At 44.0% G+C, this 22,970-nt stretch overlaps 1 protein-coding gene across 1 annotated transcript in view; it reads left to right on the top strand.

Moving 5' to 3' along the window:
- Positions 1–318: 318 nt before the first annotated feature.
- Positions 319–22,970, top strand: part of CEP164 (centrosomal protein 164) — a gene marked incomplete at both ends in the record, with an annotated part of 58,571 nt that continues 35,919 nt past the window's right edge. Inside the window, 5 exons of the mRNA XM_080717901.1 lie at positions 319–400; positions 2,478–2,589; positions 9,535–9,739; positions 18,925–19,077; positions 19,415–19,549. Coding sequence (XP_080574027.1) covers positions 319–400; positions 2,478–2,589; positions 9,535–9,739; positions 18,925–19,077; positions 19,415–19,549 — 687 coding nt within the window. The remainder of the gene's footprint in view (positions 401–2,477; positions 2,590–9,534; positions 9,740–18,924; positions 19,078–19,414; positions 19,550–22,970) is intronic.

Here is a 22,970-nt window from a genome sequence, read left to right as displayed (position 1 = left end):
TTTCTCCTCTTTGGGGACACACTCAAACTTGATAGAAGGTAGTCTTGCAGATCTCTTTCATGGCTCCTTGAGTGTTCAGTAGCCTTTGGGAGGTGTGTCTCAGGGAGCTTCTCCAGGCACAGAGACTGTGGGGCCTGAGTTCTGAGCTGTTGGTCCCACCGTCTGGTGCTTGCAGAGTCCTGGGCCAAGTTGGCTTGTAGGGTCTACTTTGACCCAGATGGTCCATGACCCACCTCTGACTTTCCCCTTCCGCTCTCATTCACTGATTTTCTCTTGGGTGGTGTCTTTGGGATCTAGGTGTTTGAGCCCAGATCAATCATGGCCGGACGACCCATCCGCATAGGAGACCAGCTGGTTCTGGAGGAAGATTACGATGAGACCTACATTCCCAGTGAGCAAGGTGAGAGGTGTGAGGTATACCGTGCTGGTTCGTGAGGGCAGGGATCACGTCTGATTTAATCTTGTTCTTCCAGTGCAATGTGTAACGGGGCTGCTCAGTATATCCGAGTTAGACCAGGGTTGGCAAACTAGCTCATGGGCTTAGCTTGTCCTTTTGCCTCTTTTTGTAAATAAAGTTTTATTGGAAAATAGTCATGTTTGTTTACATATTGCTTGTGGATACCTTTATGCCATGACAACAGTGTTGAATAGTGACAGTTCACTGATTAATGATTACATCAAACTGAGTGCTAGGGATTGAACCCATAATGATTAGTTTTAAATAAAAATGTGGTAGGAAATATCATGAAATACAGTGTTGGGTCCTGAGGGAAACCTTTTCTTTTCCTTTGTTTTGTTTCTTATGCTGGGGATCAAACCCAGGCCTTGTACCTACTAGGCAAGCACTCTGTACTGTAGAATTATATCATTTTACTTTTTTTTGTGGTACTAGGGGTGGAACGCAGGGGCCCTCTACCTGTGGGCTATATCCCCATCCCTATTTTATTTCTTATTTGGAAACAGGGTCTTGCTAAGTTGCTGAGATTGGCCTTGAACCTGTCTCAGCCTCCCAAGTACTGGGATTACAGGTGAGCATCACCATGCTCAGCTTGTTTTGTTTACTTTTAAAAACAATGATAATATTATTTAGTGCAGCTGTTTGCCAGTCTCTGTTTTAACATTTCTCTTTCATCTTTCACTAATACTTGATGAGTTAGGGACCCTTATTATCTCCTTGGCTGTTTATTCCTTTATTTCTGGGCCTCCAGTGACTTTTTTGTTTGTTTGTTTGTTTTTGGTACTGGGGATTGAACCTAGGGCATTCTACCTCTGATCTATACCCCCAGCCCTATTTTTCATTCTTTATTTTGAAACAGTTTCACTAAGTTGTGAAGGGCCTCACTAAGTAGCTGAGGCTGGCCGTGAACCATGATCCTCCTGACACAGCCTCCTAAGTATTGGAATTATAAGCGTGTGCCACCACGCCCAACTTCCAGTGATGTCTTCTAATGGTCATCTCACCAATTTTTTTTTTTCTCCTGAAGGTGAGGTGGCTGTAATTAACTCATTATACATTATAACTCCTGCTCTTCCAGGTCTCTGCCAAAAGAGCTCTTCTAAATGCTTGATTCTTGCCGGGCGTGGTGGCGCACGCTTGTAATCCCAGTAATTGGGAGGCTGAGACCGGAGGATCGCGGTTTGCTGACAGTCTTAGCTACTTTGTGAGGCCTTCCGCAACTCAGTGAGACCCGGTTTCAAAATAAAGAATAAAAAATAGGGCAGGGAATGTAGCTTGGAGGTCGAATGCCCCTGGGTTCCATCCCCAGACCCGCAAAAAAAAAAAAAAAAAAAAGCTTGATTCTAAGAGTGCAGTAAAATTATTACGGTCCAAAATAGATAGCTAAGTTGAAAAAGAAACAATGCCTCTATGGAAGAGAGGGCTAGGTGGATGGGAAGAAGCCCTCCTGAGTATCATCTGCTTTCTCAACTCACATCTCCCAGCTCCTAGGCAGACTCACTCGTCCCTTTTCTCTGCTCCCATGGCACCTGCCCCCGGCAGGTCACTGCACCTCCTTTGTCCTCTGGCTCCTACTCTGTGTATTTTCAAGATCCTCAAGCTTTGTCATCTGTAGTTGTTCTGTACATACGTGTTGATTGACTGATGAGTGCTTTTGCAAATCATGGAGAGCCTGTCTCCTGGTAAGCCTGCCCTCATCCTGGATGGTTCCGGTTGTGGCTTTGGGTTCTTCCTGAGGCTCCCCACCACAATGAAGTCTTGTTTTTTTTTTTTTTTGCCCTTTGTTAGACTTGGCTTCAGATTATATTCTTGGGAGTATGAAGATAGCTTACCTTGATTCAGGTTTGCCATTTATCAGTAATTTCAGATGTTAAGGAAATAATTCTATATGCTTCTCTGAAGAAAATGTGGAAAGTAAAAGCAAAGTAGAAAATGGAGTGATTATGATTTTTTTCTTCCTCCCATCTACTCCCCCATCCCCATCACTCTTACCCTTCCATCCTCCTGCCTCTCCTTGTAGAAATTCTTGAATTTGCTCGGGAAATTGGTATTGATCCCATCAAGGAACCAGAACTGATGTGGCTGGCACGGGAGGGAATCGTGGCCCCACTGCCTGTGGAGTGGAAACCATGGTAAGTCAGCGGGGTCTGGCTTGCTTGGGCAGGGGGATCTGATAGTGGAGGTCCAGTCTAACTGCGGCCTTTCCCAAGCCTGCCCTACAGAGTTGGGGACAGCATGGTGCCCTTCTCTGGGAGGCGGTCTCATGTTTCAGACCCGTGTGTAGACTGACTTATGGCCCCTGTGGTGAGGTTCCTCAATTTAGGGCCCCTCAGCTGCTCCCCGGTGCAGTCCTCCAGCACCAGTGTCTGTTTTGGCTGTATAAAGGGTCATTGTTATTCCTTGCAGACTGATAATGAGTGACAGTTGTATCTCGTTGGCATGCCCAAAACAGTCGCTGGTGCAAACGGGTTTGCAACAAAGGTGTGTGGACAGGAGATGGGTTTTTGTCTCCTTGAGCGGTCCGTGGCTCTGCCATCCCTGACTTTGTAACCTACTCACGAATAGGTTCATATTTGTGCATTCCATGACATTCTCAGTTCAGTTAGAGCTCTGTGGGTTGGGAGGGGGCAGGCACTCATTCAGGGTGTCTCAGGCAAGCAGAGCCGGCCAAGGTGAGGGCTGCATCATCTCCACTCACAGTGAAGTCTGCTCTGTCCCCTCTGCAGTTCCTCTTCCTGTCACATGCCATGATGTTTCCCTGAAGAGAAGGCCACAAGTTTACTTCCTGCCTTACAGTGGTTTTCCCTATGTCCGTCCCACGCTGGCACTCAGCTGACCTGGGCCTTTCAGGGTTGTGATTTGGCGCACAAGGTGTAATCATTCCATTCTCACCACGCCATTTAACATGTTGGCCGCACTTCAAAATGACTAGAGCTGTCACCTTACTCTTCTCAGCTGCAGAATTGTAATCCTTTTAGCTTTTCCTCATATGGCAGGCTCTGTGTTTTCTTAATATTTTCACTGCTTTTCTTGGATCTTCTCCAGCCTCATGACATCTTTCTTGGAGCAAATATGTTAGCACTTTACACAGTATTCCAGGGGATAAGCTTATAGGAGCTGTTTTCTGTTTTATTCTCAATACCCACCCTGATGGAAGGTAGAAGCTGTCATTGCTTGTGGGCCATCTGTGTACCAGGCTTTGTGCCAGCTGCTCTTGTGGACCTGCTAGGGTGGCTAGCACTCCCTTGTCCTATGGGGGAGCAGGAAGTATTTTTCAGTTTTGTAAAATAACATATCATTAAAACTTATTTATATATGTCATCTTTTACCCCATTCCCTTTTTCCAGGGTCATTACTCTTGATTGGTAAATTCCTTCTAGACCTTTTTTGTTGTTGTTTGGTATATGTGGTTCTGGGGATTGAATGAACCCAGGGGCTTTCTACCTCTGAGCTGTATCTCTGGTGCTATTTTATTTTTATTGCTGGCTCTAGACTTTTTTTTTCTTTCCACAGTGCCAGGGATCAAACTCAGGGTCTCATGCATGCTAGGCATGTACTTCACTAAGCTACATCCCTAGCTCTCTCCCCTTTCCATACCATTTATTTATTTATTTATGCAGTACCAGAGATGGAAACCAGGGGCATTGTGCCTCTGAGCTACACCCTCAGCCCTATTTTTTAGTCTATTTATTTATTTATTTTTGTGGTACTGGCGGGTGGAACCCAGGGGTTTTCTACCTCTTCGGTATACTCCCAGCCCTATTTTATAATTTATTTGGAAACAGGGTCTCACTAAGTTGCTGAGAGTCTCACTAAGTAGCTGAGGCTGGCTTCGAACTTGTGTGATTCTCCTGTCTCAGCCTCCCAAGCTCTGGGATTACAAGCGTGCGCCACCACGCTCAGCCCTTGACATACCTTTTTTTTTTTTTTTTTTTTGGCTGGTACTAAGGGTGGAACCCAGAGGCTTTCTACCTCCGGGCTATACTCCCAGACCTTTTTTTAAAAATATATTTTATTTGGAAACAGGGTCTCACTAAGTTGCTGAAAGCCTCACTAAGTAGCTGAGGCTGGCTTTGAACCTGTGTGATCCTCCTGTCTCAGGCTCCCAAGCGCGGGGATTACAAGTGTGTGCCACCATGCCCAGCTTTGACATACCTTTTAAAACAAACAGATATGGGCACATACATAAACATCTTACACATGGTTTTATTTTTTCAACATAAGTGCTACTTTATATATACTCTTGTATTTAGATCTTTTTCATTCTTATAGGATATATCATAGGCATTATATCATAGGCATATATATCATATATCATAGGCATTATACATGTTAGGTATGTGTAAGGCCATACCACTACCATTCTATATCCCCAACCTACATTAAAAATAAGTCTTGATTTTTTTAACTGCTCTTATATTGAGAAACATTTAGATTTTTTTTTTAGAATAACTGTATATGAGCCAGGCGTGGTGGCACACGCTTGTAATTCCAGCATTTGGGAGGCTGAGACCGAAAATAAAAAAAAAAAAAAGAAAGAAAAAGAAAAAAAAGAATAACTATATGATGGTCTATATATATGGATTCTCTCTTCTCCTCTATTTATCTTTTTTTTTTTTTTTTTTGGTGGTACTGGGGTTCCTGGAAGCCCTTCTATCTCCGGACTACACTCCCAGACCTATTTTTACATTTTTTATTTGGAAACAGGGTCTCCTAAGCCAGCACGCGCGCGGCTGGCTTCGAACCTGCGCGATCCTCCTGTCTCTGCCTCCCAAGCGCGGGGATTACAAGCGTGCGCCACCACGCCCGGCTCCTCTATTTATCTATTTGCCTTTTTTTTTTTTTTTTTTTTTGCGGGTCTGGAGATAGAACCCAGGGACATTTGACCTCCGAGCTACACCCCCTGCCCTATTTTTTATTCTTTTTATTTTGAAACCGGGTCTCACTGTGTTGCAGAGGGCCTCACTAAGTAGCTGAGGCTGTCCGCGAATCACGATCCTCCAGTTTCAGCCTCCCAAATCCTGGGATTACAAGCGTGTGCCACCACACCCGGCTTATTTGTTTGTCTTTATACCCCTATTATTCTGTCTGGGTTATAGCAGCTGCATAATGAATATTTTGTTTTTCTTGGTACTGGAGATTGAATGCAGGGGCTACACTTCCAGCCTATTTTATTTTTTATTGTGAAACACATGGTGTTGCTAAGTTGCAGAGGCCTTTGTAAGTTGTTAAGGCTGGCCTTAAACTTGGGATCTTCCTGTCTCAGCCTCCCAAGTACTGGGATTACAGGAGTAAGCCACTGCACTTGGCTATAATAAATCTTGAAAACATTTAGGGTAAATTCTCCAACTCTTTCTCCGTTTTCAAAGTCACATTTTATGTCCTTTATATTTCTACATAAATTTTATAATTGGCTCATCAGTTTCCTGTTAGGATTTTGATTGGGATTGCATATAAATTAATTTGGGGAGAATTGACATCTTAAATAATAGTGAATCTTTGAACCTGTGAACAGGATCTGTTTCTACTTAGTTTTCTTTAATATCTCTAAGAAGTGTTTTATAGTTTTTGTGTATATGTGCCTTTCCTGTATTTTATCAGATTTATCTCTAAGTAGTTTATATTTTTGGTGCCTCTGTAAATGGCATATTTTTAGTTTCCAGTTGTTTGTTGCTTTTTTATGGAAATAAAATTGCTTTTCATGTGTTGATCTTGCAGTGTACAAACTTTTTTTTTTTTTTTTTTGGTGGTACTGGGGTTCCTGGAAGCCCTTCTACTTCCGGGCTACACTCCCAGACCCATTTTTACATTTTCATTTTTGGAAACAGGGTCTCCTAAGCCAGCGCGCGGCTGGCTTCGAACCTGCGCCATCCTCCTGTCTCCACCTCCCAAGTGCGGGGATTACAAGCGTGCGCCACCACGCCCGGCAGTGTACAACCTTTCTAAACTCAGTTATGTTAGGTCTTTAGATTTAGATTCCACAGAAATTACTCCAGAGATGATTATTATGCCTTCTGGGATTAAAGGTATTTTTACGTCTTTTTTCCTAATCTGGTTATCCTTTATTTCTTTTTCTTACCTAACTGCACTGACTTGAGCCTCCTGTATAATTAAATAGAAGTGGTGACAAAAGACATCTTTGCTACTCTTAAGGGAAATCATTCACTCTTTCATCATTAAGTAGATGTTACCTGTAGGTTTCTGGTAAATGTCCTTTGTCAGGATAAAAAAGTATCCCTCTATTTTTGGCTTGCTGAGAATTTTTTTAAAATTTTTATTTATTTTTTATTTTTTAAATTTTTATTGGTGCATTATATTCATACATTATATTGGGGTAAAAAAACTTGTGTGTACAGACATGTACACATCACTGATTTAACCCCTACCCAATTCCCACCCATTCCCTCTCCGTCCCTCCCTCCCTTGCTCGGCTTAGTGGTTGACTTCAATATGTTTAAGTACATTGTGTGTTTTAGAGATTTTCCTCTTCCCCCCTCCTTTCTCCTCCTTTAGGTTGTCTTGTTTGCTCCTCCATAGGATTTGGCTTGCTGAGAATTTAAACCAGGAATGGATGTTGAGTTTTATCAAATGTTTTTTTGTGCATCTATTGATAGGATCATAGGTTTTTCTTTTTTGGGTTGTTTATGTAGTTACTTATATTGATTGATTTCTCAAATGTTAAATCAACTTTATATTCCTGGAATAATCTCTACTCAGTCATGATATATTATCCTTTTTATATTTTATTAGATTGGATTTTCCAATATTTCATCAAGCATTGCTGCATATTTATGTATTGGGGAAATTAGTCTTTACTATCATTTTTTTCTTAATGTCTTTGTCTTGTTTTGGTATCAAGTAAATAATGGCCTCATACAATGATTTGTGAAGTTCTTCCCCTTCAGTTTTCTGGACAAGTTTATGTAGGATTCGTATCATTTCTTCTTTAATTATATGGCAGAATTTACCAGTGAAGTCATCTGGGCCTGGAGTTTTTTTTTGGGTCAAATCCAATTTCTTTAATAAATATAGACTTCTTCCCTCCTCTTCCTCTTCACTTTCCTTTTTCTGTCTTGGGATAAAACCTAGGTGTACTCTATCACTGAGATTTAGCCCTAGCACTTTATATTTTATGTTTTTGAGAATCCTCACCAAGTTTCCCAGGCTTGTCTCGAACTTGCTATCCTGTCTCAGTCTCCCAAGTTGCTGGGATTAAGGCATGTGCCACTGTACCCAGCTAGATGGTTTCTTCTGGAATGAACTTTGGTAGCTTGTGACTTCCAAACAATTTGTCCATTTCATCTATTTTTTTTTCTTGGTGGTGCTGGGGATCAAACCCAGGCCTTTGCTCATTCGCGGCAAGTCCTACCGCAGTTCTCTCCCCAGCCATGTCCTATCATTCTTGACACTGATTGTTGTGTTCGTGTTTGCTCTCTCCCTTCTGGCTAGAGGTTTATGCATTTTGTTGATTTCTCAAGAACTAGCTTTTGGGTTTATTGATTACTCTCTTTTTTCTTCATTGATTTTTTCTCTTTATTACTTTTTTTTTTGGTTTATTTTGGCTTTTCTTTGCCTTTCTTTTTCTATTTCCCGGGGATGCCACACTGTTTTAATTGCCACAGCTGTATGAATTAACAATGATAGGGCTGGTCTTTTTCATATGATCTTTAATTTTGTCTTGGCAATTCTTGATCATTTACTCTTTATATTAATTTTAAGATTAGTTTCTCAGAGTCTGCCCCAAATTCTTGGGGTTATAACTAGAATTGCATTTATATTTTATTTTATATTTATATAAATTTATATATTTATATTTTAGGTTAATCTGGGAAGAATTTGTTTCTTTCTAGTATTGAGCCTCTTGATCCATGAACAGGGTGCATATATATGTTTGTATGTATATGTATCATTTTTTTTTTTTTTGTACTTGGATTGAACCCAGGGGAATTTGACCCTGGAGCTTCACCCCATTTTTTTTCTTTTTTTTGTGGTGGTATTGGGGATGGAACCCAGGGGCATTCTGCCTCCAAGCTACACCTCCAGCCCTATTTTTTATTCTTTATTTTGAAACAGGGTCTTACTGAGTTGCAAAGAGCCTCACTGAGTAGCTGAGGCTGTCTGTGACCACAAGCCTCCTGACTCAGCCTTCCACATGCTGGGATTGCAAGTGTGCGGAACCATGCTTAGCTTTACACTATTTGTTTTTATTATTGATCTTGTATATCCAACTGCCATGCCAGATGTTCTGTTTCTAATGTTTGTAGATTCTTTTACATGTATTATGCAGAAAAATAATATCTGCAAATAAGAACCATTTTATTATTCCATTTTGAGTAGTAAAGTGTTTTTTTTGTGTGTGTGCCTGCGTGTGTGTGTGTGTGTGTGTGTGTGTGTGTGTGTGCACGTGCATGCATGCATGTGTGTATGTTGTATTGGGGATGGAATCCAGGGGCATTATACTTCTGAGCTACACCCCCAGCCTGATACTACATTTTTATTTGAACAGGGTCTTGCTAAATTGCTGAGAGCCTTTTGAAGTTGCCAAGGCTGGTCTTTCACCTTCCCAAGTACTGGGATTACAAGAGTGTACCACCACGCCTAGCTCCAGTATTAAAATTTTAAAATTTATTTCTTTGTATTATTACATTGGCTAGAAATTCTGTTTATTATTGCCAATAAGAGAAATGTGATAAACGACATCTGTTTATTGTTCCTGTGCTTGAAGAGATTGCTCTTAATGTTTGCTAAAGATTTCAGGTGGTTTCCTTCTAATTCGAATATGCTAATCCCCCAGTGGTATATTATATAATGCTTTTTTTGCATTAAGAAGTCCTTAGGTATCTCAGCCTATTGAGTCTACGTTTGAGTTAACTCCTTACCTTAGCCAAAAGGTACCTTTGATTTTGTGTTAACCCACTTTGCACCTTCTTCTCTGCCTCTAACCCTTTTCTTCTTTTTTCTTTTCCTTTTTTCTTTTCCTTTTTGTGTGTGTGTGTGTGTGTGTGTGTGTGTGTGTGTGTGTGGTAAGTAGCTTTGGTTCTACGCAGGGACTGACTCCTGAACTCTGCTCTCCCCAGCCAGGACATCACAGGTGATATTTACTATTTCAACTTTGCCAATGGGCAGTCCATGTGGGATCATCCCTGTGATGAGCACTATCGGAACTTGGTGGTTCAAGAGCGGGGGAAGCTGTCAACTCCTGGGGCCATTAAGAAGAAAGACAAGAAAAAGAAAAAAGAAAAGAAAGAAAAGAAGGACAAAGAAACCTCCAAAAGTCCCCTGGTAAGTTAGTGGATGCCAGCTCTCAGAGAGGCCACGGCTGAAACCCCAGAGGTATTGTGGTCCTGTAGGTGTCTACAGTCAGGAGGTTCAGCATAACATAACAGCAGTGAATTCTTCAGAGTACATTATGTAAATCTATCCACCTTCTGGTAGATTTTTTTCTTTGAGCTCCTGGCAGTTGTTGCCATCTTTAAATAATTCTCTTTTCTCCCATTGGAAAGCATGTGTTACATAGAAACTTAGTGTGAGAGGACGCCCAGTGGAGGATGTTTTTCAGTAGTTTAAGAAGTAATGGCATCTGCCACTTTGGAGAGAGGACAGGGTGTTGGCGGGGTCCAGTGGGCCTCGATGAAGGAGTCTGGCCATCCTAGTATGGTCTGGTTATTTGTTTTAAAGTGGTGTGAGTATAGTCGTCAGAACACCAGTGCGTTCAAGATTCACAAGCTGTGTCTTGGGCCTTCTCTGCTTCGTGGCTCATCTTGGTTGCCAGTGCTTGGTTAGTAGTGGATACCTGAAATTGTATTGCAGTGTGATCACCATGGACTTGAGTCGCTTTTGTACTGAGTTCAAAGTTCTCTCATTTATTATTCTTTTATTTGTCCCTATTGCATGTCTGAATTTAGGAGGCAGAAGTTATTGCTCTCATTTCAAGGAGGTTGAGTGAGCTGGACCTGAAGTGAAGCCCAGGCTCTCTCTGATGCTAGTGGTGCGGGGCCAGGCATTCTTCCACCCCCGGGAGAGGCTGCAGGCACATTGAGGAAAGGGGCCTGCGAAAACTCAGCTCAGCCATGGACAGTACTGGGAAGGTTCTTCAGCCTTCTCACTGGTCTGATTGTCTTGTCTTTTGTTTATTATTTTTATTTTGCACCAGAGTCTGGTGCTTACTTCCTAGCAAAAATTCTTTCTTTCTTTTTTTTTTTTTTATGGGTGTAGGGATGGAACCCAGGGGTGTTGGACCTCTGAGCTATACCTCCTGCCCTTTTTTTATTCTTTATTTTGAAATAGGGTCTCACTAAGTTGCAGAGGGCCTAAGTAGCTGAGGCTATCTGCAAACCATGATCCTTCTATCTCAGCCTCCCGAATGCTGGGATTACAAGTGTGCGCCACCATGCCCGGCTTCCCTAACCCTTTTTAATTTTTTTTTTTTTTTTTGGTACCAGGGTTCCTGGAAACCCTTCTACCTCTGGGCTACACTCCCAGACCTAATTTTTATATTTTTATTTGGAAACAGGGTCTCTCAAGCCAGCACGGCTGGCTTTGAACCAGCGCGATCCTCCTGTCTCTGCCTCCCAAGTGCGGGGATTACAAGCGTGTGCCACCACGCCCGGCTGACCTTTTTAAATTTTGAAACAGTAGCTCACTAAGTTGCTGAGGCTGGCCTCTAACCTGTGATCCTCCTGTCTCAGCCTTCTAAGTACTGGGATTATAGGTATGTGCCACCATATCTGGCTTTTTCTTTTCACCTTGCAGTGCCTGGGCCTCATACATGTTAGGCAAGTGCTCTACCACGGAGCTATACTCCCAGTCCTGTCTTCTTACCTGCGGTGTCAATTCTGGCTTTTTTTTTTTTTTTTTTTTGTGGTATTGGGTATTGAATCCAGGGGCATTCTACCTCTGAGCTACACCCCCAGCCCTATTTATTTTTTAGTTTTTTATTTTAAAACTAAATTGCAGAGGGCCTCACTAAGTAGCTGAGGTTGGCCGCGAACCAGCAATCCTTCTGTCTCAGCCTCCCAAGTACTGGGATTATAAGCATGCGCCACCACGCCTGGCTTGTACAATTGTTGATTAATTTAGCTTTTTTTAAAAAAATCACATTCAAGCTCTGTGCTACTTCTCCCTTCCTCTTGTCCCAGACATATCCTTCATGGTTCTGAGAAACAAGACGACAACCCCATTTCTCTAGATAGAGAAAAAAGGACAGGTAATGGCCAAATAGGTTGAATGTTTAAATATTGTATGTTTGAAGGACAGTTTGGCTGATGGGCTTTTCATTAGCCCAGGATTGTTCAAGCTAGTGATCACTAGTGATCAGACATCCAGCAGGCTCTGGCATGACTGATGGTGGAAGAGGGAATGAAGTGTGGGTCCTGGAAAGGGGTTTGGGTGGTGGTCTTGAGTCTGGGTGTGTGTCTGAATCCTGCTATAAAGGGCTCCTGCTATGGAATTCAGGAAATGAGGATACTTGGGCAGTCCTGGGCCATCAGTCTGGCACCTCAAGCTTATCCAGGGGGCAGGCCTGTGCCAGGTAGGTGACCTGGACTTGGGGGGTTTGGTTTTGAGGGGTCACTCAGCCAGGTGGTGTTTAGTGTGACTGTTTGTGGGGGCTGGTTGGTCTTTAGGGTGTCTTCTCTGCCTCCTGTGCCCTTGGGAGAGGTACTGGACTGAGTTTCCAAAGCTTAGGCCATTGATTGTATTTCTTTGCTTCCCTCCCTCTTAGGAAGTTTCTGGGAGTCCTCAATAAGGTAGACAGTCATTAAAATAGTAACCAGTCATAGAACTGAGAACTAGATGGGAGAATGGGATAACATGGCTGGCCATTTTCTGACTTTTGTTAGTAGTAAAGCCCTTTCTTCAAGTCGGTTCCTCTCTAGAAGTCCAGTGTTAAAAACTAGGAATGGAGGAGTGGAGCTGTCCTGGTTGAGCCTGGGGGCATAGATCCTGGTGATGCCTGCTCTGCTGCTTCTGGGTGCTACATCCCTGGCCCTTCTGGAGCAAGGATGGCAGGCCATTGATCTGGCCCAGCCTTCTCTGTGCAGAGAAGGGGACAGGAGCATATTTTCGATTTGAGGGAGTTTAGCTTCTCTTCCTGCTTTGCTTTCTGCTTTATTTTAAATGGAGGGAGGGTTTGGGCTAAGTGCTCACCAAGGGCTTAAGTAGCAACTATAAATCAGTGCTTTGCCTTAGTTTTCTCTGCATGTTTATATACCCATCTAGGAAACACAGCCTGAGCAGGGATTTCTGCCTCCTTCCTTCTTTCTTCGTGGCCCATCCCCTCTCCCAGCACCTGGGCTTGCAGATCTGGACATAGACCAAGAGATGCAGGCTATAAGTGAGGGCTCCTTTAAGAGAGGGAAGAGCCCGTGCATGCTGGGTAACATTCCTTGGCCTTGCCTGGGTGCCTTCCCCAGCAAACTGCAGCCACTCTCCAAAGGCCAACCTTCCCGGACCCACCAGATCTTTGCTGATGTGGAGAAAATCTTAGGCAGGGCTCCAGCCCAACACAGGGTAGAATTAGCGGAGCAGCAGGATCTGGAGACATCCCAGAAGGCAACAGAGAAAATCTACCTGGGGTTTTCAGACCCTGAAATAGAAGAGCTGGAAATGAAGACCAGACAGCAGAAACCCAGCACTCGCGGCCCTCAGAACATGGGGCTTCTTCAGAATGGACAGGATGTGTTAGAAAGCAGGAACCAGGCCCCTGTCCACTCTAGGTTTTCTGAAACCATCAAGGGCTTGCAGGTGAGAGGGGAGCAGCCCAGTCACAGCATAACTACGTTGAGCTCCACCGGCCCTGGTGGGGACAAGGGGCAGAGCCCCATTCCCTTGCCATCTCCTGAGGAGGAGCCCTTCCTGTCCCCTTGTTCTTCTGACCACATGCTGCCTACGGGGAGGAACAAGCTTTTCTTACTAGATGGCAGCCCGGTGGAAGACCTGAGCTGGCATGGAGTTCCTGGGGAGGGTGGGAGCCTGGGCAGGGGGAGACGAAGGAGAGAGTCCCCAGAACTGTGGCTCGGACAAGTCTCCAAGCTTGTCAACAAGGACAACCCAGGGAGCTATGATGAAGCAGAGCCCAGCAACCCTGAGGCTCCAGGGGCCTCAGCTGAAGATCCACCGCAGGGACTATTTCTGATACCACCTAATGTCCTGGCATCAGAGTCAGCTCAGAATGCCCATGCAGGGGCTCCTCCCAGTGAGAAGAGACACCCCCCAGGGTCTCCAGAACTCCCTGATGAAGATAGAAAGGCCAGTGTGTCTTTGTCTGATCTGGAGAGCAACAGTGGTGGTAGCAGCAGCAGCCTGGCCTTGCATCTTGGTTCTCAGATCCTGGGCGAGGTGAACAACTTCCCTTGGGACCTGAAGAGCACCCAGGGACCTGTGCCCGGTGTGGGTCAGTCAGGCCCCAGGCCTAGAGAGCAACACCCCTGCCCCTACCTGGTGCCCCAGTTGCCACACCTGCAAAGCTCCGCTGATGAGCAGTCAGAGAGTGAAGACTACTCTGAGGATCAAAGGTTCTACCAGCACATCCTGCAGATGGTCAAGATCTCCAGGCGGCTGGAGGGCCTAGGGCTGCCTGAGAGCATGCAGGAAATGCCATGCAAAGACATCGCCAGCATGGTCTGTTGCATGGCTGCTGAGTCTTCTAGGATGTCTAACGAGGCTGAGCATGAGGCCCTCAGAGCCATGGACAGGGACTCAAGATTTCTGGCTTGGGGGTCGGAGCTGCTGGAGCATCCTCAGGAGGAGGCCCTCACTCCTGCTGGGCAAGTGGCTGCTCAGCAAGCCCATTGCCAGCCAAGCAGCAGCCCCCTCAGGGAGGGGCTAGTCGAGCTGAGTTCCGGCAGAGAGTCTGCTGCAGAGCCAGGCAGGATGCAACTTCTCAATCAGGTAGGCTTTTTGGGGAGGTGGTCTGGGGCCTCCAGCCACAGTGAACTCAGCAGGGAGGGAGCAGGGGAAGCTACCTACCAAAGTCCTTGGGCCCGTTGTCCTGTCACACACATGCCCTTGGTGATTGCCAGTCCCTGACTACTCAGATGGCTCTCTTAAGGGATGATGCGTATTTCACATTCCTTCTACCTCATCACCTGCAAGATAGAGCTGAAGGTGTCCATGACCTCCTTTCCCTGGATCTAACTGTAACTCAGAAGTGGTTCCTGGGCTTTGAAGGCAGTCAGTTCTGAGGGTGGTGGGGTGGTGCTGATCCTGGCCCTCGCACAGGCACCCTGTAGGATTTGGGAAGTCTTTCATGAGCTCATTCTAGAGAGTAGGCACCCGATCCCAAAGCTCTGCACCTGTCCCTTTGTGGAAATGCACAGAACTGGAGTTAATACTCTCGTGAAGGACCAAACCCATGATCTCCCTCTGCCAGTCAGTGATCAGCTTCTTCCCCAGAAAACCCCATAGCTAGTGTGTCAGGTTTATGCAGACCTTGTGGTGACTCCACGCCTCACCTACTCAGATTTCCTGAAGGCTGGGCTTGCCCTGTCATTCTGGTGCTTTGTTCCTTGAAAGAGAGTCATCCTATTCTTCATTCAGGTCCAGCTGGATCAGAGACCATAGGGATCAATCTGAATTTCCCAGCTCCTTCGCTGTGGCCCAGCTGTTGCTTTACCCAGTTGTTCCCTCTGGTTCCTAATTGCTGGCGTGCACTGATTCTCTGTTAGCTCTAATAACTACTATAGCACTATAAATATCAGATAAGCTCCAGATTATCCTGAAAGTTTTAATTAGCTCAACGGCAGCAAGTTTATGTGCTCAGAAGGACAATGCCACACACAGCCCTGTACTCAGGGTTAATGGCCATTTATAGAAGATGATCAGCTCGGAGCCACGAATGTATAATTTCCCTGCTAACCGCTGATTTAGTAAAGGCCTGGGAGAACAAAGCCTCCGGCATGCCTGTCTCCCTCCCTCAAACCCCTAGCATGCTAGCAAATTAGCCGTGTTAGGAGTCTGTAATTTTCCATAAATACCATGTGGGAAGAATTTCTCTTACTGATACACTGGGGCTGGTTGGAAGGACCAAAGGCAGGAGTAGGCCTTGCTTGCATACGGTTCACTTGGAGCAGTTCCCCAGACCTCTTTTTTTTTTTCCTCCCATGGTCAGGAGGTAGTAGGAAATAGTCTCTTAGAGATAGCCCTGGGTCCCAGTCCCATCTGCCCCTCGGTGGCCCTGTGGCTTTGAGCAGGGGTCTTTACCTCACCAACCTCTGTTTTCTCACGTAGGATCTGTGGATAATGGCAGAGGCCACTTCAGGCCTTCATTTTGAGAGTAACATGAAACTTTGATGTAAGGTGTTTAGCCAGAGCCTGTGCTCAGGCACTGTTGGTTAGTTTTATGATCATCAGCTCCTTTTCTCTCCAGCAAAGGCATTCTTCAGTGGGCCAGATGGTCAGGACCTACAGAGGCTTAGGAGTGGTTCTCACCTCATTTTTTAGCTCAGAACCTAATACCTACCTTGTGCAGAAATAATTTCTGCTAGGCCCTCCTGGTGGCCTGGCCCCTATGCTGAGGCTTGGCTGAGAAGGCGGCTGGTCTGAACTCAGCTTGCCTTCCTCTGGGTCCCTCCTCCTCCTCCTCCTCCTCCTCCTCCTCCTCCTCCTCCTCCTCCTCCTCCTCCTCCTCCTCCTCCTCTTTTTCTCTCCTAGAAAACCTGCTTATTGATTATTCTAACCATGTATACTTTAATAAGTGGTGATGCTCCCCTTCAAGGAATCCATTAATTACTTTATCTAATGGAGGAAGAGAGGAAAAGTTATCACCGTCTGTGGAACAAACATTCATCTATCAACTTAAGACCAAAAATTACAATATAGAAAATTCATAAACAGCCGGGCGTGGTGGCACTTGGGAGGCTGAGACAGGAGGATCGCACAGGTTCGAAGCCAGCCTCAGCTACTTAGTGAGGCATTTAGCAACTTAGTGAGACCCTGTTTCCAAATAAAATATAAAAAAGGGTCTGGGAGTATAGCCTGGAGGTAGAAAAGCCCCTACCCCCCCCACACACACAAAAAAAAAAAAATGAAAAGAAAATGCATAAACAGTAGGGTTCTTGGCTTATATTTTATGGATAGTACTGCTGTTCCAACCTAATAAAGCTGTCTGCTTTCCAGGTCCCCAAATTAAAATGCTCCCCATCTTAACATGCTAACTAGTGCCCTTTGGTTTCTCCAGAACAAACAGGGTTAAAGGGTTGTTGATTTCAGATGTATCATTTTGATTTGGAGACATATTACACACTAATTATAGCAAGTGTAAAATATTACTCTGAGTCCCCATTCTTTCTTCATTCCCTGCTAGGTTAGAAAGGAATGGAGTTACTGGGCATGGTGGCGCATGCTTGTAATCCCAGCATTCCGGGAGGCTGAGACCGGAGGATCGCAGTTCATGGACAGCTTCAGCTACTTAGTGAGGCCCTTTCACAACTCAGTGAGACCCTGTTTCAAAAATAAAAAAGATTGCCGGGCATAGTGGCGTACGCTTGTAATCCCCGTGCTTGGGAGGCTGAGACAGGAGGATTGCACAGGTTCGAAGCCAGCCTCAGCTACTTAGTGAGATTTCTCAGCAACTTAGTAACACCCTGTTTCCAAATAAAATATAAAAAATAGGTCTGGGAGATAACCTGGAGGTATAAAGCCTCTGGGTACCACCAATAAATAAATAAATAAATAAATAAATAAATAAATAAATAAATAAGATTGAAAATAGGACTCGGGTGCCCCAGCTTCTCGTAGATCCCCTTGCAGTCACCGTCCCATTGGACGTGCTCAGCAGAGCTCTAGCCAAGAGTGCACCTCTTAACTGTACGGATGTGTGACCTGGGAGTGGAGAGTCTTCTGTCGAGAAGCCTTTATGAGAACAGGGAGACAGAGGGACTTGGTTGTCCATCACTGCCTTGGCAAGGCTCTTGTCAATCACCTTGCTCAGCAGAGAAGGGAAAGTTCTTTTGTTGCTTATGCATATTTTTAAAATAGTTCTATATACTTTAATTAAAGTAATACATGCCCATAGTTATATAAAAAGCATATGACAAAGTATTAGTTCTCCTGTATACAGAGCCTTCCCCAGAGACAGCCACTTCTGGTGTGTACTTCCTTCCATCTTGTCAATAATATTTTGAGACTGCTTTTTCTCAAAAATTTTATTACATTTTTTTTGTGGTATTGGAGATTGAATCCAGGGGCTTTCTACCTCCAGGCTAAACTCCCAGACCTATTTTATATTTTGTTTAGAAACAGGGTCTCACTAAGTTATGGAGGGTCTTACTTAAGTAGCTGAGGCTGGCTTCAAACCTGCACGATCTTTCTGTCTCAGCCTCCCAAGTACTGGGACTACAAGCATGAGCTATCATGCCCAGTTTCTCATCAATTTTTTTTTGTTTGTTTTTTTGTGGTACTGTTGATGGAACCCAGGGGCATTCTATCTCCGAGCTATACCCCAGCCCTATTTTTTATTCTTTATTTTGAAACAGGGTCTCACCCAGTTACAAAGGGCCTCACTAAGTAGCTGAGGCTGTCTGTGAACTGAGATGCTCCTATCTCAGCCTCCCAAGTGTTGGGATTACAAGTGTGCACCATCACGCCCAGCTATCAATTTTAAACTTTATCTATTAAGATTTCTTCTGGTAAATGAGGATTTTGTCCCTGTGTTTTCATCCTGCATATTTCTTATATGGCTTCTGAAAGGACAGCAGAGTCCCACACAGCACTGCCCAGATGTAAGAGAGCTGTTGTTGTGAGCTAGCATTTGAGTTAGAAAAATCAGGAAACCAACCTGTGATTTCTCACACAGTTTGTACAATGGTAATTTCTGGATGTTGTGTTTCATTAGCAGCCTCTAAGCGGAGGCGGTTTAAATTTGAACGGGCAGGATTTAAGCTGTTTTTTAAAATTATTTATTTATTTATTTATTTATTTATTTATTTATTTATTTTTGCGGTATGGGGGATGAAACCCAAGGGGATTGTACCTCTGAGCTATACCCCCAGCCCTATTTTTTAGTCTATTTATTTATTTATTTATTTATTTATTTATTTTTGTGTTACTGGGGGTGGAACCCAGAGGCTTTTCTACCTCCGGGCTATACTCCCAGACCTATTTTTATACTTTATTTGGAAACAGGGTCTCACTAAGTTGCTGAGAGCCTCACTAAGTAGCTGAGGCTGGCTTCAAACCTGTGCAATCCTCCTGTCTCAGCCTTCCAAGCGCTGGGATTACAAGCGTGCGCCACCATGCCCGGCAGTCTTTTTATTTTTGAAACTGGGTCTCACTGAGTCACAAAGGGCCTCGCTAAGTAGCTGAGGGTGTCCACGAACTGTGATCCTCTAGTCTCAGCCTCCCGAATGCTGGGATTACAAGCATGTGCCACTATGCCCAGCTAGCTGTTTTATTTTTATATCTGACTCTGACACTCTCAGAGCCATGTGGCTTCTTCGGTTTGTAACAAGATGTTTTCTGTTGCTTAGGCCTTGGGTTCCTCGTTAGCCCCCGCCCACGCCCCTCTTGGGAGCCTAGCTCCTTTAAGAGGCCTCATGGACGCCCCGCCCTTTGCTCCTCGTGGATCTCAAAGTGGGAGCCTGGGGAGCTCAGCCAGGCCTGGGCAGCTTGGAGACCTGCTGGTGAGTGTTTTCCGGGTGCACAGTGTGTCCACATGTGAGAAACAGAAGGAAAAGGCTCAATCCTCAAAGTATATAACTAGAGTGGGAAATGAGTCATAATGCTGACTGTGGACTCTGGGCAGTGAAGATAGACCATGCCTTAGGGACATCAGTGCCGATGTCCATGTAGCCAGGGCAGAAGGGATCCCTGGAGAGGGAGGAGAATCACCGTGAGCTGGAATGGCCAGGTCAGCTTCATGGACATGGAGTGGAAAGACATTCCAGGGTCATTCTGAAGGCCATCCTGGTGAGTCTCTCTCTTTCTCTCTTTATTATTATTATTTTTTAAAATTTGGAGCCAACACAGGGCCTCAAGACTTCTGCATATACAAAGGGTCTCTTGGGCTCCAACCATGAGGACAAGAATGCTCTCAGCCTCTTGGCTTTGGGAGAAGAAACCAATGAGGAGGAGGAGGAGGAGAGTAACAACCAGGTAATGATGAAGTACTCTTTCTGGCCTGAAAACCCTATGTGCTATTTATTTATTAATTTAATTTAATTTTTAAAATTTTGATATTGGGCATTGAACCCAGGGGCATTCTACTTCTGAGCTATACCCCCAGAGGCTGGTGATGAACCTGCGATTCTCTTGTCTCAGCCTCCCAAGTACTGGGATTACGTACACCACTGTGCCTGACTCCCTCTGTACTATTTTATTTTATTTTATTTTATTTTATTTATTTTTTTTTTAATTTTATTTTATTGGTGCACTGTATTCATACATCATAGTGGGATACAAACTTTTGTAGACATACATGCACACATCGCCCAGTCAGCCCCCACCCGATCCCCACCCCATTCTCTCCCCATCCCTCCCTCCCATGCTTGGCTTAGTGGTTGACATCTAGTATTATAGCAATTTATCCAAAATTAAAAATGATAATCTCACATAACAGTTTCATTTGTCTGATACCAAGCTTTTGATGACTTAAAGATAACATTTCAATATTTCTTTTTGCTTTCTTTCTTACCAGAGAATATTTTTTTCTTTTTTTTAGGTGAAATTATCATATATTTATTTTTCAGAAAAAAATCTATCCTGATATGGAATATGGACTCTAGATACCCAAAACAATCTCGAAGCAAAAATAAAGCTAGAAGATGTATATTTTCTGATTTCAAACCATATAAAGCTACAATAATTGAAACAGTGTAGTACTGTTCTAAAGGCAGATATATAGACCATTGGAGTTAAATACAAGCCTAGAGCTAACTTCTTCCCTATATTGTCAAGTTATTTTTGACAAGGTTTCCACGAAGATTTGGTGGTGGAAATAATAATCTTTTAACTAAATATTGTTGAAAAATAATAATTACATGGAAAAGAATAAAATTGGACCCTTACCTAATCCCACATACAAGTATTAACTCAAACTAGATAAAAGACCTAAATATAAATCTTAAGACTATAAACTTTTAGGAGAAAATCTGGGTCATAAAACCTCACAACATTGAAATTGGCAGTGATTTCTTGGATATGATTTCAATGGCACAGGCAACAGAAGAATATACAAACTCCCTAAAAAATAAAAGAAAATATTGTATATCCAAAGACAATGTAAACAGAGTTAAAAGTTACTAATAGAATTGGATAAAATATTTCCAAATGCTATATCTGAAGGTATATTAATATTCCAACTAGAAATCCTAAAAATTAACATCAATAAAGGCAAACAATACAATTTAGAGATAGGTAAAAGACTAACATAAATAATGAATCTCCACAGATAACCAATCTTAGTTGTCTGTTGGATGGAAACTCTTGTTTCTCTGGTTCTGGTGAGTGTTACCTATTTCTTCTTTGTAGTTAATCTCTTTGAGTATTTTCTCTAGCGCTGGTTTTGAAGACATAAATTCCTTCAGTTTCTGTTTGTCATGGAAGCTTCTTATTTCTCCATCTAATTTGATAGAAGTTGTTTTCTTTCAGAGTTTGGAATATGTTACTCCAAGCCCTTCTGGCTCTCATGACTTGGTTTGGGAAGTCTGGAGTGATTCTAATTGGTTTGCCTCTGAATGTCAGTTGGCCCTTTGTTTTTGTTGCCTTTAAGATTCTCTGCTTGGCTTCCACATTGGTCATTTTGACAATTATATGTCGTGGGGATCCTCTTCTCGGATCCTGTCTAAAGGGAGTTCTATAAGTTTCCTGGATCTGTGTATCAACCTCTTGCTCTATATTTGGAAAATTTTCTGCTATTACTTCCTTGAAGAGATTGTTGATCCCTTTGGTATCACTTTCTTTTCCCTCCTCTATTCCAATTATTCTTAGGTTAGCTCTCTTAAGATGGGCCCATATTTCTTCAATGTCAGATTCCTGCTGTTGGATATCTTTTTCTAGATTAGAAACTATGCATTCATTTTTGGATTGCTCATCTTCTAAGAGCGAGATTCTGTTCTCCATGTGGTCTAATCGGTTGTTTGTGCTTTGAATTGAGGCCTTTACTTCATTAATTGCATCCATTATCTCTTTTTGGCTCTCTCTGAGTTCTTTTCGAAGCACCTCTATTATTTCTACAGTTATTTTCCTGATTTGATCTTCTAGAAATCTCTGATTTTCTGTTTTATCAGGTTCTGATGTTGTGGGGTTGTGCACATTCATTACTTCAGTGTTATTCCTCTTTCCCATGATTTCAGAGGTTTGTGCCTTCTCTGGGTTCTTCCCTTGGGTCACTATGGCTTCACTTATGGTGCTCTGGATCTCGAGTCTGTATTATCTCAGACCCTACTACTCCTTTACTGGGTTGTATCACAGAGTCTCCGACCCAGGGAGTCGATAGAGGCTGCTTTAAACTATGGGGGGTGCCAGGTTGCACGCTCTCCTATGGTGTGATATCTCTGCCACCACCACTCCCTCACTGGGTCAAGTCCCAGGAGGCACAATACTGGGATTTCTCCTCTGTGGCCCGCAATTTGACTCACTGTTCTTGAGTACGTAGATGTAGCTGTACTGGACTCGGTGAATTCACTGCTGCTGCCGCCGCCGGTGGCAATATGGCGCCTCTGCCACGCCCTCGGCCATGAGGCTGGCGTATTTTTTCTTCTCTGGTTTTGATTTCCACTCTGAATCCCTGCAGCGTGTGCTGAGCTCAGCCACTGGGAGCTTTAAATGCTGTCTGCGCCAAAAGATCCCGCCTGGCTGTTCCGCATCGGCTCACCTCGGCTTGCTGTAGCCGTCCGTTGAGTTCGCCGCTGCTGCTGGCAGTATGGCGCTGCTGCCGCGTCCTCGGGCGCGTGTGTCTCCTCTATGGCCCTGAGCTCTGTTCTCAGTCCGCTTTCTCTCTGGAGCCTGGTGGTTTTTTTGTTTTTCTGGTGATGGTGTTTTCTGGCTATGAAAGGCGCTCTTTTTGTGGTAATGGAGATTGGTTGTTAGCGGGACTCTTAAGCCCCGCTTTTCTCGGTCGCCATCTTCCTCTGTACTATTTTAAAAAAAATACTTTTTCATGGTGTTGAGGACTGAATCTAGGGCCTGTGCATGCTAGGCAAAAGCTTTGAGCACACACCCAGTCCTTTTTGTGTGTCTTTGGTGCTGGGGATGGAACCCAGGGGCATTCTGCCTCCAAGCTATATATACTGGCCCTATTTTATTTCTATTTTGAAACAGGGTCTCACTAAGTTGCTGAAGCTGGCCATGAACTGGTTAGCTTCCTGTCTCAGTCTCCCAAGTACTGGGATTACAAGCATGTGCTACCACTCTTGGCTCTCCAGACCTTTTTCTTTTTTTTTTTTTTGCGGGGCTGGGGATGGAATCCAGGGGCATTCGTCCTCCGAGCTACACCCCCGGCTCTATTTTTTATTCTTTATTTTGAAACAGGGTCTCACTAAGTTGTGGAGGGCCTCACTGAGTAGCTGAGGCTGTC

This window comes from Muscardinus avellanarius (assembly GCF_963383645.1).
Source record: "Muscardinus avellanarius genome assembly, chromosome: 1".
Lineage (NCBI taxonomy): Eukaryota > Metazoa > Chordata > Mammalia > Rodentia > Gliridae > Muscardinus > Muscardinus avellanarius.
The sequence above is the reverse complement of the archived record's forward strand: the minus strand, read 5'-3'. Positions and strand labels throughout refer to the sequence as shown.